The 17,495-nt window shown below is 39.7% G+C and overlaps 1 protein-coding gene across 1 annotated transcript in view; it reads left to right on the top strand.

Annotated features, from left to right (window-relative positions):
• Window positions 1–692: 692 nt before the first annotated feature.
• The window catches only part of LOC131950090 (N-chimaerin), a 60,393-nt gene continuing 43,590 nt past the window's right edge, over window positions 693–17,495 (top strand). Inside the window, exons 1-2 of the mRNA XM_059312133.1 lie at window positions 693–780; window positions 1,165–1,369. Coding sequence (XP_059168116.1) covers window positions 1,363–1,369 — 7 coding nt within the window. The 5' untranslated portion in view covers window positions 693–780; window positions 1,165–1,362. The remainder of the gene's footprint in view (window positions 781–1,164; window positions 1,370–17,495) is intronic.

Genomic DNA, 17,495 nt, shown 5'->3' on the forward strand with positions numbered 1-17,495 from the left:
ACAGTTGCCTTAAACTTAACACCCCTCTTACCAAGTGGTACTACCGTAGAGGTTTTTTAAACATTGAAATGCATCGTAATGGTTATTTTTAGAATGGCAAACTGATGCAGCTGTTAATACGTGTTGTAAACGTAGACACTACTAAACTAGTACGATAATGCTTAATTGCTGCATGAAAAGAAATCTTCTGATTTACATAGATGTGCCGACCAAAATTTTTTTAAACAAATATCATTGTTTAAAACTTTGAGTTTAAAAAGTTTCCAAAAAGGCGCCACTTTGCTGAAAATGGCCAGAGGGGGAGCGGCTGCTCCCCCTGCTCCCCCCTGCGTACGCTACTGATATATATATATATATATATATATATATATATATATATATATATATATATATATATATATATATATATATATATATATATGCGATTGATGACATCCTCTGCCTCTACCAAATTTGTGCGTTAATTTGTGCATACAATCCATTAATTCGTGTGAAGAAAGCATAGTTTTTATTGTATCATTAGATTTTGGTGTCATCCCCTCTAGGGTTAGTATTATAAAAGTGAGCGATTATCTGCCTTGGCTTGTTAATGTTTATCACATCGCACCCACCCAAACCCATGTCCCTTGCCTTAGCCCCCCCCCCCCCCCCCCCCCCCCCCCCGGATAATACGGAAGGAAGTAACGAGACTCTAGCCTATGTGAAGCTCTAGACTCTAGACAACACAAAAATAAACTTCTCTAACCTGATTCCGATAGCAGTTTATCTAGACTAGATCTAGTAGTTATTAGTTAGATTCTAGACATTAGTCGAAAGATAGATAGATCTAGATCTAGATTCTAGCTGGATCTAGATTCTAGATCTAATATTAAATATAAGTTAGTATCTAGATCTAGAATCTAGATCTAGAATATCTAAGACTAGACTCTTATAACTTATTTAATATTTAATAGATTCTATATTTTTTATACTTAGCCTATAATATATGACAATATAGATTCTAGATCTACTTGTATTGTATTAAAGCCAAAGCCATATTAATGAGTCACCTTTCTTTCAAATTACTAGCCTCGGTCGATCTTACGTACCTTAAGCGATAGATTGACGATTTCTTAGATCTAGATCTTACTATTAAAATACTATTAATTATTCTATTTCAAATAGGCCTAGCTCTAGAGTCTACAAGACAGTAATGAATGTTTCGTCCTGAGGAATTTGATAGGAATGTCATAAATTTGAACAAAATGAATCATTTTGAAATGTGAAGTGTCGAAATAAAATTATACTGATTCGGCAGTGACTTTCTTCAAATAGATCTAGAATACATTCTTATTTTTGTGGGTGAACAAAGTTAGAAAGAAGATGCAGAGTAAGTCACATATGATTTTGTTCCTATGGACTAGAATCTAGACTCTAGAAGAGATCTAGATCTAGCTAGATCTAGTCTAGATTCTAGCACTAATTAGTGTAATTAAAAATTAATTTTCGGGAGTATTGGTTACCCATGTTTGACAATAATAGGCTCAGAAAGTGAAAGGTGTTCTATCTCAGTGTTAGGTTGTTTAGTAAAATACTAGGCCTATGTAGGTCTATTGTATTTTAATCTTAGATTTGTTTAGTTTAGGTAAGGAAATTACTAGATCTTGATCTAATACTAGAATCAGGCATTAGTGCAGATTAGTTGGCTTTTGGTTTAGTGTGTTTCAGGCCATCTTTTGGTTATTCTATGACTATGATAGGACTTGGGTTAGAGCTTGGTTAGGCGAAATGGTTGGTGTTGACATTGTCATTAGCAAATAATACTTTGGGGGTAAATTATATGTGTTATACCAATTTCTGATAATGACACAATATGGAATCCTCTTAAAAAGACCACGGTCTATGACATGTTAATGCCTATGCTAACCCTAACCCTTAAAAAGACCACGGTCTATGACATGTTAATGCCTATGCTAACCCTAACCCTTAAAAAGACCACGGTCTATGACATGCTAATGCCTATGCTAACCCTAACACCCCATTTTAAGAAGATTCCATCATTGTGACATCAGACACTGGTTTCAAATGACACACTCCTAGCCTTTGTTACTAGGCTATACTTGTGGTCCAAGGGCCTATTATAGTAGTTTATTTTAGTCCAACTATACTCTCTAATTTTGCAACTAACGATACTTTATACACTTATGAACGAAGAATAAACCTGTTTCATTTTGGGGCGCATATATATATATATATATATATATATATATATATATATATATATATATATATATATATATATATATACACTTGCTGTCCCGGCCAGGCCCTGCACTGGCATTTCTGAAAAACATATCTGTAATGGACCATAACTTGTGTGTTTAGTAATCAGCATTTACCCGGCATTGCCCACCCTAACCACAACCAACCAAAATACACAAAAAACGCAAACATAACACTAACACAAAACAAACACAAACGAAAACACAAAAACAAACGCAAAGACAAACCCAACCACAAACACAAAGAAAACACAAACACTAACACAAACAAAAAAGCAAACGAAAACAAATCCAAACACAAACCCAACCACAACCAAACGAAACCAAAACACAAATACAAACACATATGAAAACATAAATACAAACACAACCACAAACATAAAGAAAACACAAACGCAAAGAAAAAAGCAAACACAAACACAAACACAATGAAAAAAAGCAAACGAAAACAAACGCAAACAAAACCACAAACGTAAACCCAAACTCAAACACAAAGAAAACACAAACGCAAATATAAACTCAAAGTGTCCACAGTCTAGCCCGGGGCGCCAAATTGCACCATGACGATTTGCGGCTTAACCGCCTGATTCAACTTAGTAAACGACTATAGTCTTTTGAACTCACTTACGCGAATGTAGGTACCATTGCGAACACTGGAATGCATGGGGCGCCAAATAGCACCCTGTCGGGGTGGCGGAGAACGCTCGGATTTGATTAACTTAAAGACTATAGTTACCTTTCTTATCCATACTCTATCGCACTGTTTAAAGCGAAATTATGCACCATAGCTCTCACAGGATAGCCCTGGGCGCAAATTGAACCCTGGTGGGGCGCCGGTGGACGCGCCTGTTTCAATTTAATGAACAATTATAATACTCCAAGCTTATCCGTAAACGGAAAGAAGTAAACATATAGGATATGTAGGACCTGGCTTATTAACTGTTATTGATTTAAAAAAAAAAAATTAGTTAACAGTAAGTTCAGTGTACAGAATAAATAAAAGGCAGTATTAAAAATACCTATAACATTTGCACTTGATCAATCTCCGCTAATTATGTAATTATTTTTTTCCCAACACCAAAACAAAGTAATAAAAAGTAAATTCTTTTCCACTAATGCAATCTTTTATAAAGGGAAATAATTGTGTTTTCCTAATTTATCAAAGGGAAGTAAGTGCTAAAGGACTAAAGATAAATAATTTTCAGACATAATTAAAATTTTTGTAAAAGATATTTTTTTTTAAAATTGTGTTTAACCATTAATGTCCCATTCATTCTACCAAAACTCCACCCATGACGGCCCAATGTAAGGAGCATAACTCTGTATGATCAAGTGTATAGTTTTACAAAATATTTGTTTTTGTCTAAATGAAATTGAAAATTAAGATAAAAAGTACTGCTTAATGTTGGGAATAAACCTGGCTTTCCAACAGTATTAAATAGAATATATTATATTCGGTACAAGTACAGAATAAAAATAAAAAATGTCGGAGAAAATTCAAAACAGGTCATTTCGGTAGTCAACTTTATTTATTTTTGTCTAAAGAACTATGCATCGAATTTAACAGTTAAATATCAATTTGGTTATGTTTAAGATATATAATTCATAAAATACATGCCTTGATACGTTTAGAGGCATTATTTGATTTTATTTTTAATATTAAATCTACTAAAAATAGGACAGATGAGTCTAAAATTTCGAGATAGAAAGAAACTATTATTTTTTATCTTTCAAAAGCGCCATTGAAATTAGAAGACCGGAAAAGGATGCTGAAACTATCCGACTTCCTGTTTAGTTAAAAATTAGGATTTGTAGGCCAAATTTTAATGAAACAAATTTAATTTTTCTATGCGTATTGTAAGCGGGCGGCAGCGGGCGTTACGGGACATTAACAGTGTCGGGCGGCAGCGGGCGTTATGGGACATTAATGGTTAATGAACAAGCTGACAATTATTACTATCAGTTTGAAAAATGAAAATTATTTCCCAACACTTTCAGTATTAATTTTTTAACTCATAAATTTAGACCATGAGGGTTTTAATAACCTAACACTTGAATCCATTGAGGTCTCGTTTTTTAAAATTTTTTTTTTTTTATATTCCTTTGTAATCCACGACAAACATTTTACAAACAAACATACAGAATTGAGCTTTATATATTAGATATACACTATCTTTAGATATACACTATCGTGCCGTCCCAGTGCCTTGCCGCAGGGATAGAAAAAAGTATGATGTAATATTTTAAGAGGGTTTCATCATTGCATAACTAATATTATATTCTTAGACATGTGACCTTGTTTTCTAAAACAAGTTATTTAATGTAAACAATGCCTGCACTTGAATCATATTTATCAGGGCATGGGTTTACCTACTCTACTGCATGAAAGCCTTGAGTGTACGTTAATCACTAACTTTAATAGTGAGGTAGAACACACTTTGGTGACTGCCCATGTGCCTGTGACGTAAATAGGAGCTCTTAGGAGCCGCTGATTACACTACAGCAGGGGTGCCACTTACATCCCCTGGCTCTTTAAAACTAACCTAGGCGCATTGATGCTCACAGGATAACCTAAAGCGCCACATAGCACCCTGCTGGGGCTCCAATGAATGCACCTGATTCAATAACGCCCCATCTTATGCATTGCCTATAGCACTGTTTAGAAAAAACATAGGCGCCATTGCGCTCAAGGACAAATCAAAGCCTGCAGGGGCACCGGAGGACGAGCCTACTTCAATATAGTCAACGATTATTGTTTCCCATCGTGTCTTTAGTGTATAGCTTTTTTTAAAAAACGAATGTAGGCGCCATAGTGCTCGCAGGGGAGCCCGGATCGGGCGTCGGGGTTATGCATGTTGCACTTTTATAGCTGAATATTGTAGTACCCTTTACCCATTATGCAGGTCGCCCACTTAACAAATGCCAAGTGCTAACATAGCCGCTCTGGAACTCCGTGCGCCAAACCGTGTGTTGGCAAAAGTTGCAGCCTCCCGGGCGGCCGCCGAAAAAAATGTATAACTTTTTTTTAGAAGAAATCTTCTCGGGAGTATTCTCATTTACTCCCAACCCTCGGCCCCATGGTTTGAAGGGTGTCAAATCGCATCCGACTTCTTTTTTATGTACTGTATGTAGAGAAAAATCACACCCGGAATTTAAAAAAAAGATTTTTTCCTTAGACACCTCCCCAGAAACCTCCCAAAGTTTCATGGAGATTGGATGAACGGTGTAGTAATGCATTAAAGACAAACACATTTCAGATTTTCATTTTCAGAATTTTTAGTGCAAATTTTCCCCTTATATTTACAGTAAAATATTTACCCAAAAAAACTGAATAACTTAATAAAAATGTTGCTTGAAATGAAAAGTACAACCCCTTAGCCCGGGTTTTTTACATTTAATCTTGCATGTGTGTTAGTCTAGATGCAGCCTAAAATTGATCTATCTAGTGCATGATTTTACAAAAAAAATTCTATAAAATATTAAATCAAACCAATGAGAAAACTACAAGAAGTAAATAATATGTAAAATGGCATGATCTAGATTTACAATTAAAAACTTTGATTCAGAAAAAGAATGAATTAAATAGAGAAACTCTTTTATTTTGTTACAACTAAGCCCCTGTACACACTATCAAGAATAAATCTAACTTGATTCGAAAACAGCTAGACACTCAGGAAAATAATATGTTGTGAAGACACTGACGCACTGTTACTGGTAATTGTGTTGCACTACAAACAACCACAAACCTGTTACAGACCACAAGACTAAAAGTATAAATAAGATAAAGGCTCATTACAATACGAAATAAAACTTTAATACCTATCTATACTGTCTATGTATAGTCTATATAGTCTGTACTAACTACTAACACAAAAGTAAAACACAAGCTAGGATAGAGTTGCTACAGAACAACCTACACTAATTATTATAGAAGTAAAGTACTGGACTAAGACTAGAGTAAACCATGCTATCACTTACACAACGTACATACCAGACTATGACAGCTCAAGACATGAGTGGTGAACACAAGGGCATGGGACAGGTTACTACATACCAACAACATTCACAACACTAGGGCATGGGACAGGTTACTACATACCAACAACATTCACAACACTAGGGCATGGGACAGGTTACTACATACCAACAACATTCACAACACTAGGGGATGGGACAGGTTACTACATACCAACAACATTCACAACACTAGGGCATGGGACAGGTTACTACATACCAACAACATTCACAACACTAGGGCATGGGACAGGTTACTACATACCAACAACATTCACAACACAAGGGCATGGGACAGGTTACTACATACCAACAACATTCACAACACTAGGGCATGGGACAGGTTACTACATACCAACAACATTCACAACACTAGGGCATGGGACAGGTTACTACATACCAACAACATTCACAACACTAGGGCATGGGACAGGTTACTACATACCAACAACATTCACAACACTAGGGGACAGGTTACCTCATACCAACAACATTCACAACACTAGGGGATGGGACAGGTTACTACATACCAACAACATTCACAACACTAGGGCATGGGACAGGTTACTACATACCAACAACATTCACAACACTAGGGCATGGGACAGGTTACTACATACCAACAACATTCACAACACAAGGGCATGGGACAGGTTACTACATACCAACAACATTCACAACACTAGGGCATGGGACAGGTTACTACATACCAACAACATTCACAACACTAGGGCATGGGACAGGTTACTACATACCAACAACATTCACAACACTAGGGGACAGGTTACTACATACCAACAACATTCACAACACTAGGGGACAGGTTACTACATACCAACAACATTCACAACACTAGGGGATGGGACAGGTTACTACATACCAACAACATTCACAACACTAGGGCATGGGACAGGTTACTACATACCAACAACATTCACAACACAAGGGGAGGGGGACAGGTTACTACCTACAACATTCACCCTTTCATCCCCTTCACTACAATATAACTGAGTACAATAACAATGTGAGACTGTGTTAACTGATCTAATATATCTCAGCTCAAATAACAATGTGAGACTGTTTGAACTGATCTAATATATCTCAAACTGGTTCTGTGCATCTGACCCTAACCCTTGGCAAATGAGGCATATAGTAAAAAAATTGACTTGATTGCCATAGTGTAATATTCTTAAAGCTTTATTTATCTAAATGAATGATTATAAAAGATAACGTGGATGGTTTTGCAAAACAAGTTTCATTTGATTGCCTTAATCTTGAGCTCAAATAATAATAATAAAGATTTTTCATTTTCCAAACTTACCTCTTTAATTAATGTCACATGGAATAAACAAATTCAAAGAAAATTTATCATCCTTCACAAAATTATAAAAAGTGTTCATATTACTCCAATTTGTTTCTTTATTGGCAGTTACTTCCTTTGATACATCACAAAATAATTTTTTCTTGTCTTCCCTTTAAAAAAAACTTTACATCAAGGAAAAATCTTTTTATAAGTTTGTTTTAGTGTTGGAAAAAAAATATATATATATAATTGTGTGGATTGATAAAGTGCATTGTGGTAGGTAAAACACGGATATTTTAAATAGACCTACTGCCTTTTATTTATTTTTTACACTGAACATACTGTTTACTAATTATTATTTTAATCAATAACAGTTTTGAAGTCACTCCTAAATTTCCTCCATGTTTACTATCTTTCGGGTTTGCTGACAAGCAGGGGGTATTAAAGTCATTCACTAAATCGAATCAGGCACATCTGCTGGCGCCCCAGCAGGGTTCAATTTGGCGCCCTGGGCTATCCTGTGAGCTCTATGGTACATACGTTTGTGTTCAACAGTTAGACTTTGGATAGACTATGAATAAGAAGGGTTACTTTAGTCCTTCACTAAATCAAATCCAAGGTATCCTCTAGCGCCCCAACAGAGTGCTATTTAGCTCCCTGGGACTTCTCGTGTTCGCTATGGCGCCTACATTTGTTTAAGTGAGTGCAAAAGACTATAGATAAGTTGGGGTACTTTAGTCATTTACTAAGTTGAATCTTGCGGTATTGGGCCGGGGGCCCAGCATGGTGCAATTTGGTGCCTCGGGCTAGCCTGTGAGCACTTTGCGTTTATGTTTGCATTTAAGTTTGTGTTTATGTTCGCGTTTACTTTTGCATTGTTTTAAGTTATTGTTTGCATTTAGGTTTGCATTTGTGTTTCTATTTGTATTTGTGTTTATGTTTGTGTTTGCCTTTGCTTTTTTGTTTGTGTTTTGTTTGGGTCTGCGTTTATAATTGCGTTTGTGTTTTTATTTGCTTTTTTGTTTGCGATTGTGTTTTCTTTGTGTTTGGGTTTGTGTTTTTGTTCGTATTTGTGTTACTTTTGCGTTTTTGTGTTTGTTTTAGTTTTGGTTGGTTGTGGTTAGGGTTAATTCGAAAAGTAATATATATCCTAAACCTGGCAATGCCTGGTATATGCTGTCGGGGCAGCTAGTAAAAAGGAGTCATGGTACCCAGTGGCGTTGCGAGGTCGGGTGTCAGTTGTCACCTGGTGCGGCATTAAATGGTGTCCCCCCCCCTACCCTAAAAAAATGTATATATATATATATATATATATATACACACATACATATATATATACATATATACACACACAATTGTAAGAATGTGTATACGCAAGTGTATATGTATTAATACAATATTTTGTTCTTGGTGTATTTAAAAAAATTTTCTCCCCCCCCCCCCCCCCCCCCCATGGTGATTGCTTTAAACTTGAGCTCAAATAATAACAATTTTTATCTATAGTTGATCATAAATACAGCTGGATGTAGCATGTAGTTTTCTCTATCATTAGAAAGTTTACGCCTTGGTGTCACCACCACCCCCCCCCCCCCTTCTCTACATCCCTGACAGGGTATTTCAACTTTACTCTTAAAATACTGTTTAACTCACTCTAATTAATCATTTAATTAAGTGGAACTATCATTTTTCTGTATATATTTTGCTATATTTTGCCTTGTTATCACTCTCTAAATGGTGTCACCCGGTGTGTTCAGCACCCGCCCTTCTCCGCCTCTGATGGTCCCAAAACATTTCATTTTATATGTCATGCACTGGTCACCTCCCTGACAGTAAACAGTTAAATCAGGCAGTATCGGTGTATATGTTTTATATAGTTTTATATAGAATTCATATTAAGCAAAAGCTCTTGTAGTACCAAGATTTTGGGAAGCTAATGGTGTAGTTAACGTGGAATGTGGTGGTATAGGCAACTAAAATTTCAGTTAACAAGTTAACTGTTCAAGCATTTTATAAAACCAGTCATTTCTACTAGCATGTAAGTTGGGTCTTGTAAAAGTCCTGTGGTGTGAGCTAATCCAAATCCCATTTAAACGAATGTAAACATGAAATTTGTTTAAGTGGATGTTGCTTTCATCCACTTTCTATTTCCTGTTTTCAATAGCACTCTTGTATGGCAACTCACATCCTAAATGTTGCTCAAGTTGTTAGGCTCCAACAGATCAGGCTTAAAAGGGTCACAATGGATAAAATATTTGCACATCTTTCTTGTTTATTCTTGTGTCACATAAATGAACCTGTTGTCAAATAGTGTTTACGAATAGTGTTTTTAAAATGTGAAGATTATTATTAGTTTGACTAGATAACACAATGAGTCAACATTATTTAATACTTAGGTAGCCTACACAATTAGCTGAACTATTACTCTCTTCTTTGATGTTCAACTTCATTTGGAACATTCCTTGTTGAAATGGATGAATTCCAAGGAGTGGGTTTTGTGTAGCTGTAGACAGTGGGATTTGTGTAGCTGTAGACAGTAGGATTTGTGTAGCTGTAGATTTGTGTAGCTGTAGACAGTGGGATTTGTGTAGCTGTAGACAGTGGGATTTGTGTAGTTGTAGACAGTGGGATTTGTGTAGCTGTAGACAGTGGGATCTGTGTAGTTGTAGACAGTGGGATTTGTGTAGCTGTAGATTTGTGTAGCTGTAGACAGTGGGATTTGTGTAGCTGTAGACAGTGGGATTTGTGTAGTTGTAGACAGTGGGATTTGTGTAGCTGTAGACAGTGGGATCTGTGTAGCTGTAGACAGTGGGATTTGTGTAGCTGTAGATTTGTGTAGCTGTAGACAGTGGGATTTGTGTAGCTGTAGACAGTGGGATTTGTGTAGTTGTAGACAGTGGGATTTGTGTAGCTGTAGACAGTGGGATCTGTGTAGTTGTAGACAGTGGGATTTGTGTAGCTGTAGATTTGTGTAGCTGTAGACAGTGGGATTTGTGTAGCTGTAGACAGTGGGATTTGTGTAGCTGTAGACAGTGGGATTTGTGTAGCTGTAGACAGTGGGATTTGTGTAGCTGTAGACAGTGGGATTTGTGTAGCTGTAGACAGTGGGATTTGTGTAGCTGTAGACAGTGGGATTTGTGTAGCTGTAGACAGTGGGATTTGTGTAGCTGTAGACAGTGGGATTTGTGTAGCTGTAGACAGTGGGATCTGTGTAGTTGTAGACAGTGGGATTTGTGTAGCTGTAGATTTGTGTAGCTGTAGACAGTGGGATTTGTGTAGCTGTAGACAGTGGGATTTGTGTAGCTGTAGACAGTGGGATTTGTGTAGCTGTAGACAGTGGGATTTGTGTAGCTGTAGACAGTGGGATTTGTGTAGCTGTAGACAGTGGGATTTGTGTAGCTGTAGACAGTGGGATTTGTGTAGCTGTAGACAGTGGGATTTGTGTAGCTGTAGACAGTGGGATTTGTGTAGTTGTAGACAGTGGGATTTGTGTAGCTGTAGATTTGTGTAACTGTAGACAGTGGGATTTGTGTAGCTGTAGACAGTGGGATTTGTGTAGTTGTAGACAGTGGGATTTGTGTAGCTGTAGACAGTGGGATCTGTGTAGCTGTAGACAGTGGGATTTGTGTAGCTGTAGACAGTGGGATTTGTGTAGCTGTAGACAGTGGGATTTGTGTAGCTGTAGACAGTGGGATTTGTGTAGCTAGTAGACAGTGGTATTTGTGTAGCTGTAGACAGTGGGATTTGTGTAGCTGTAGACAGTGGGATTTGTGTAGCTGTAGACAGTGGTATTTGTGTAGCTGTAGACAGTGGTATTTGTGTAGCTGTAGACAGTGGGATTTGTGTAGCTGTAGACAGTGGGATTTGTGTAGCTGTAGACAGTGGGATTTGTGTAGCTGTAGACAGTGGGATTTGTGTAGCTGTAGACAGTGGGATTTGTGTAGCTGTAGACAGTGGGATTTGTGTAGCTGTAGACAGTGGGATTTGTGTAGTTGTAGACAGTGGGATTTGTGTAGCTGTAGATTTGTGTAACTGTAGACAGTGGGATTTGTGTAGCTGTAGACAGTGGGATTTGTGTAGCTGTAGATTTGTGTAACTGTAGACAGTGGGATTTGTGTAGCTGTAGACAGTGGGATTTGTGTAGCTGTAGACAGTGGGATTTGTGTAGGTGTAGACAGTGGGATTTGTGTAGACAGTGGGATTTGTGTAGCTGTAGACAGTGGGATTTGTGTAGCTGTAGACAGTGGGATCTGTGTAGCTGTAGACAGTGGGATCAGTTTAGCTGAAGACAGTGGGATTTGTGTAGCTGTAGACAGTGGGATTTGTGTAGTTGTAGACAGTGGGATTTGTGTAGCTGTAGACAGTGGGATTTGTGTAGCTGTAGGCAGTAAGATTTATGTAGCTGAAGACAGTGGGATCTGTGTAGCTGTAGACAGTGGGATTTGTGTAGCTGTAGACAGTGGGATTTGTGTAGCTGTAGACAGTGGGATTTGTGTAGCTGTAGACAGTGGGATTTGTGTAGCTAGTAGACAGTGGGATTTGTGTAGCTGTAGACAGTGGGATTTGTGTAGCTGTAGACAGTGGGATTTGTGTAGCTGTAGACAGTGGTATTTGTGTAGCTGTAGACAGTGGGATTTGTGTAGCTGTAGACAGTGGGATTTGTGTAGCTGTAGACAGTGGGATTTGTGTAGCTGTAGACAGTGGGATTTGTGTAGCTGTAGATTTGTGTAGCTGTAGACAGTAGGATTTGTGTAGCTGTAGACAGTGGGATTTGTGTAGCTGTAGATTTGTGTAGCTGTAGACAGTAGGATTTGTGTAGCTGTAGACAGTGGGATTTGTGTAGCTGTAGACAGTGGGATCTGTGTAGCTGTAGACAGTGGGATTTGTGTAGCTGGTAGACAGTGGGATTTGTGTAGCTGGTAGACAGTGGGATTTGTGTAGCTGTAGACAGTGGGATTTGTGTAGCTGTAGACAGTGGGATTTGTGTAGCTGTAGACAGTGGGATTTGTGTAGCTGTAGACAGTGTGATTTGTGTAGCTGTAGACAGTGGGATTTGTGTAGCTGTAGACAGTGGGATTTGTGTAGCTGTAGACAGTGTGATTTGTGTAGCTGTAGACAGTGGGATTTGTGTAGCTGTAGACAGTGGTTTTTTGTAGCTGTAGACAGTGGGATTCGTGTAGCTGTAGACAGTGGGATTTGTGTAGCTGTAGACAGTAAGATTTATGTAGCTGAAGACAGTGGGAATTGTGTAGCTGTAGACAGTGATATTTGTGTAGCTGTAGACAGTGGGATTTGTGTAGCTGGTAGACAGTGGGATTTGTGTAGCTGTAGACAGTGGGATTTGTGTAGCTTTAGACAGTGGGATTTTGGGATTTGTGTAGCTGTAGACAGTGGGATTTGTGTAGTTGTAGACAGTGGGATTTGTGTAGCTGTAGACAGTGGGATTTGTGTAGCTGTAGACAGTGGGATTTGTGTAGCTGTAGACAGTGTGATTTGTGTAGCTGTAGACAGTGGGATTTGTGTAGCTGTAGACAGTGGGATTTGTGTAGCTGTAGACAGTGGGATTTGTGTAGCTGTAGACAGTGGGATTTGTGTAGCTGTAGACAGTGGGATCTGTGTAGCTGTAGACAGTGGGATTTGTGTAGCTGTAGACAGTGGGATTTGTGTAGCTGTAGACAGTAAGATTTATGTAGCTGAAGACAGTGGGAATTGTGTAGCTGTAGACAGTGATATTTGTGTAGCTGTAGACAGTGGGATTTGTGTAGCTGGTAGACAGTGGGATTTGTGTAGCTGTAGACAGTGGGATTTGTGTAGCTTTAGACAGTGGGATTTTGGGATTTGTGTAGCTGTAGACAGTGGGATTTGTGTAGTTGTAGACAGTGGGATTTGTGTAGCTGTAGACAGTGGGATCTGTGTAGCTGTAGACAGTGGGATCTGTGTAGCTGTAGACAGTGGAATTTGTGTAGCTGTAGACAGTGGAATCTGTGTAGCTGTAGATTTGTGTAGCTGTAGACAGTGGGATTTGTGTAGCTGTAGACAGTGGGATCTGTGTAGCTGTAGACAGTGGGATTTGTGTAGCTGTAGACAGTGGGATCTGTGTAGCTGTAGACAGTGGGATCTGTGTAGCTGTAGACAGTGGGATCTGTGTAGCTGTAGACAGTGGGATTTGTGTAGCTGTAGACAGTGGGATCTGTGTAGCTGTAGACAGTGGGATCTGTGTAGCTGTAGACAGTGGGATTTGTGTAGCTGTAGACAGTAGGATTTGTGTAGTTGTAGACAGTGGGATTTGTGTAGCTGTAGACAGTGGGATCTGTGTAGCTGTAGATTTGTGTAGCTGTAGACAGTGGGATCTGTGTAGCTGTAGACAGTGGGATTTGTGTAGCTGTAGACAGTGGGATCTGTGTAGCTGTAGACAGTGGGATTTGTGTAGCTGTAGACAGTAGGATTTGTGTAGCTGTAGACAGTGGGATCTGTGTAGCTGTAGATTTGTGTAGCTGTAGACAGTGGGATTTGTGTAGCTGTAGACAGTGGGATCTGTGTAGCTGTAGACAGTGGGATTTGTGTAGCTGTAAACAGTGGGATCTGTGTAGCTGTAGACAGTGGGATTTGTGTAGCTGTAGACAGTAGGATTTGTGTAGTTGTAGACAGTGGGATTTGTGTAGCTGTAGACAGTGGGATTTGTGTAGCTGTAGACAGTGGGATCTGTGTAGCTGTAGACAGTGGGATTTGTGTAGCTGTAGACAGTAGGATTTGTGTAGCTGTAGACAGTGGGATCTGTGTAGCTGTAGACAGTGGGATTTGTGTAGCTGTAGACAGTAGGATTTGTGTAGCTGTAGACAGTGGGATCTGTGTAGCTGTAGACAGTGGGATTTGTGTAGCTGTAGACAGTAGGATTTGTGTAGCTGTAGACAGTGGGATTTGTGTAGCTGTAGACAGTAGGATTTGTGTAGCTGTAGACAGTGGGATTTGTGTAGCTGTAGACAGTGGGATTTGTGTAGCTGTAGACAGTAGGATTTGTGTAGCTGTAGACAGTGGGATTTGTGTAGCTGTAGACAGTGGGATTTGTGTAGCTGTAGACAGTAGGATTTGTGTAGCTGTAGACAGTGGGATTTGTGTAGCTGTAGACAGTGGGATTTGTGTAGCTGTAGACAGTGGGATTTGTGTAGCTGTAGACAGTGGGATTTGTGTAGCTGTAGACAGTAGGATTTGTGTAGCTGTAGACAGTGGGATTTGTGTAGCTGTAGACAGTGGGATTTGTGTAGCTGTAGACAGTGGGATTTGTGTAGCTGTAGACAGTAGGATTTGTGTAGCTGTAGACAGTGGGATTTGTGTAGCTGTAGACAGTGGGATTTGTGTAGCTGTAGACAGTGGGATTTGTGTAGCTGTAGACAGTAGGATTTGTGTAGCTGTAGACAGTGGGATTTGTGTAGCTGTAGACAGTGGGATTTGTGTAGCTGTAGACAGTGGGATTTGTGTAGCTGTAGACAGTGGGATTTGTGTAGCTGTAGACAGTGGGATTTGTGTAGCTGTAGACAGTGGGATTTGTGTAGCTGTAGACAGTGGGATTTGTGTAGCTGTAGACAGTGGGATCTGTGTAGCTGTAGACAGTGGGATCTGTGTAGCTGTAGACAGTGGGATTTGTGTAGCTGTAGACAGTGGGATGTGTGTAGCTGTAGACAGTGGGATGTGTGTAGCTGTAGACAGTGGGATTTGTGTAGCTGTAGACAGTGGGATTTGTGTAGCTGTAGACAGTCGGATGTGTGTAGCTGTAGACAGTGGGATTTGTGTAGCTGTAGACAGTAGGATTTGTGTAGCTGTAGACAGTGGGATTCGTGTAGCTGTAGACAGTGGGATCTGTGTAGCTGTAGATTTGTGTAGCTGTAGACAGTGGGATTTGTGTAGCTGTAGACAGTGGGATTTGTGTAGCTGTAGACAGTAAGATTTGTGTAGCTGTAGACAGTGGGATTTGTGTAGCTGTAGATTTGTGTAGCTGTAGACAGTGGTATTTGTGTAGCTGTAGACAGTGGGATCTGTGTAGCTGTAGACAGTGGGATTTGTGTAGCTGTAGACAGTGGGATTTGTGTAGCTGTAGACAGTGGGATCTGTGTAGCTGTAGACAGTGGGATTTGTGTAGCTGTAGACAGTGGGATTTGTGTAGCTGTAGACAGTGGGATTTGTGTAGCTGTAGACAGTGGGATCTGTGTAGCTGTAGACAGTGGGATTTGTGTAGCTGTAGACAGTGGGATTTGTGTAGCTGTAGACAGTGGGATTTGTGTAGCTGTAGACAGTGGGATTTGTGTAGCTGTAGACAGTAAGATTTGTGTAGCTGTAGACAGTGGGATTTGTGTAGCTGTAGATTTGTGTAGCTGTAGACAGTGGTATTTGTGTAGCTGTAGACAGTGGGATCTGTGTAGCTGTAGACAGTGGGATCTGTGTAGCTGTAGACAGTAGGATTTGTGTAGCTGTAGACAGTGGGATCTGTGTAGCTGTAGACAGTGGGATTTGTGTAGCTGTAGACAGTGGGATTTGTGTAGCTGTAGACAGTGGGATTTGTGTAGCTGTAGACAGTAGGATTGGTGTAGCTGTAGACAGTAGGATTTGTGTAGCTGTAGACAGTGGGATTTGTGTAGCTGTAGACAGTGGGATCTGTGTAGTTGTAGACAGTGGGATTTGTGTAGCTGTAGATTTGTGTAGCTGTAGACAGTGGGATTTGTGTAGCTGTAGACAGTGGGATCTGTGTAGCTGTAGATTTGTGTAGCTGTAGACAGTGGGATTTGTGTAGCTGTAGACAGTGGGATTTGTGTAGCTGTAGACAGTAAGATTTGTGTAGCTGTAGACAGTGGGATTTGTGTAGCTGTAGATTTGTGTAGCTGTAGACAGTGGTATTTGTGTAGCTGTAGACAGTGGGATCTGTGTAGCTGTAGACAGTGGGATCTGTGTAGCTGTAGACAGTGGGATTTGTGTAGCTGTAGACAGTGGGATCTGTGTAGCTGTAGACAGTGGGATTTGTGTAGCTGTAGACAGTGGGATTTGTGTAGCTGTAGACAGTGGGATTTGTGTAGCTGTAGACAGTAGGATTGGTGTAGCTGTAGACAGTAGGATTTGTGTAGCTGTAGACAGTGGGATTTGTGTAGCTGTAGACAGTGGGATCTGTGTAGTTGTAGACAGTGGGATTTGTGTAGCTGTAGATTTGTGTAGCTGTAGACAGTGGGATTTGTGTAGCTGTAGACAGTGGGATTTGTGTAGCTGTAGACAGTGGGATTTGTGTAGCTGTAGATTTGTGTAGCTGTAGACAGTGGGATTTGTGTAGCTGTAGACAGTGGGATTTGTGTAGCTGTAGACAGTGGGATTTGTGTAGCTGTAGACAGTGGGATCTGTGTAGCTGTAGACAGTGGGATTTGTGTAGCTGTAGATTTGTGTAGCTGTAGACAGTGGGATTTGTGTAGCTGTAGACAGTGGGATTTGTGTAGCTGTAGACAGTGGGATTTGTGTAGCTGTAGACAGTAAGATTTGTGTAGCTGTAGACAGTGGGATTTGTGTAGCTGTAGATTTGTGTAGCTGTAGACAGTGGTATTTGTGTAGCTGTAGACAGTGGGATCTGTGTAGCTGTAGACAGTGGGATCTGTGTAGCTGTAGACAGTAGGATTTGTGTAGCTGTAGACAGTGGGATCTGTGTAGCTGTAGACAGTGGGATTTGTGTAGCTGTAGACAGTGGGATTTGTGTAGCTGTAGACAGTGGGATTTGTGTAGCTGTAGACAGTAGGATTGGTGTAGCTGTAGACAGTAGGATTTGTGTAGCTGTAGACAGTGGGATTTGTGTAGCTGTAGACAGTGGGATCTGTGTAGTTGTAGACAGTGGGATTTGTGTAGCTGTAGATTTGTGTAGCTGTAGACAGTGGGATTTGTGTAGCTGTAGACAG

Source organism: Physella acuta, unplaced genomic scaffold (genome assembly GCF_028476545.2).
Source record: "Physella acuta isolate Inbredline_101_S28 unplaced genomic scaffold, ASM2847654v3 ptg000735l, whole genome shotgun sequence".
NCBI classification, from domain to species: Eukaryota; Metazoa; Mollusca; class Gastropoda; family Physidae; genus Physella; species Physella acuta.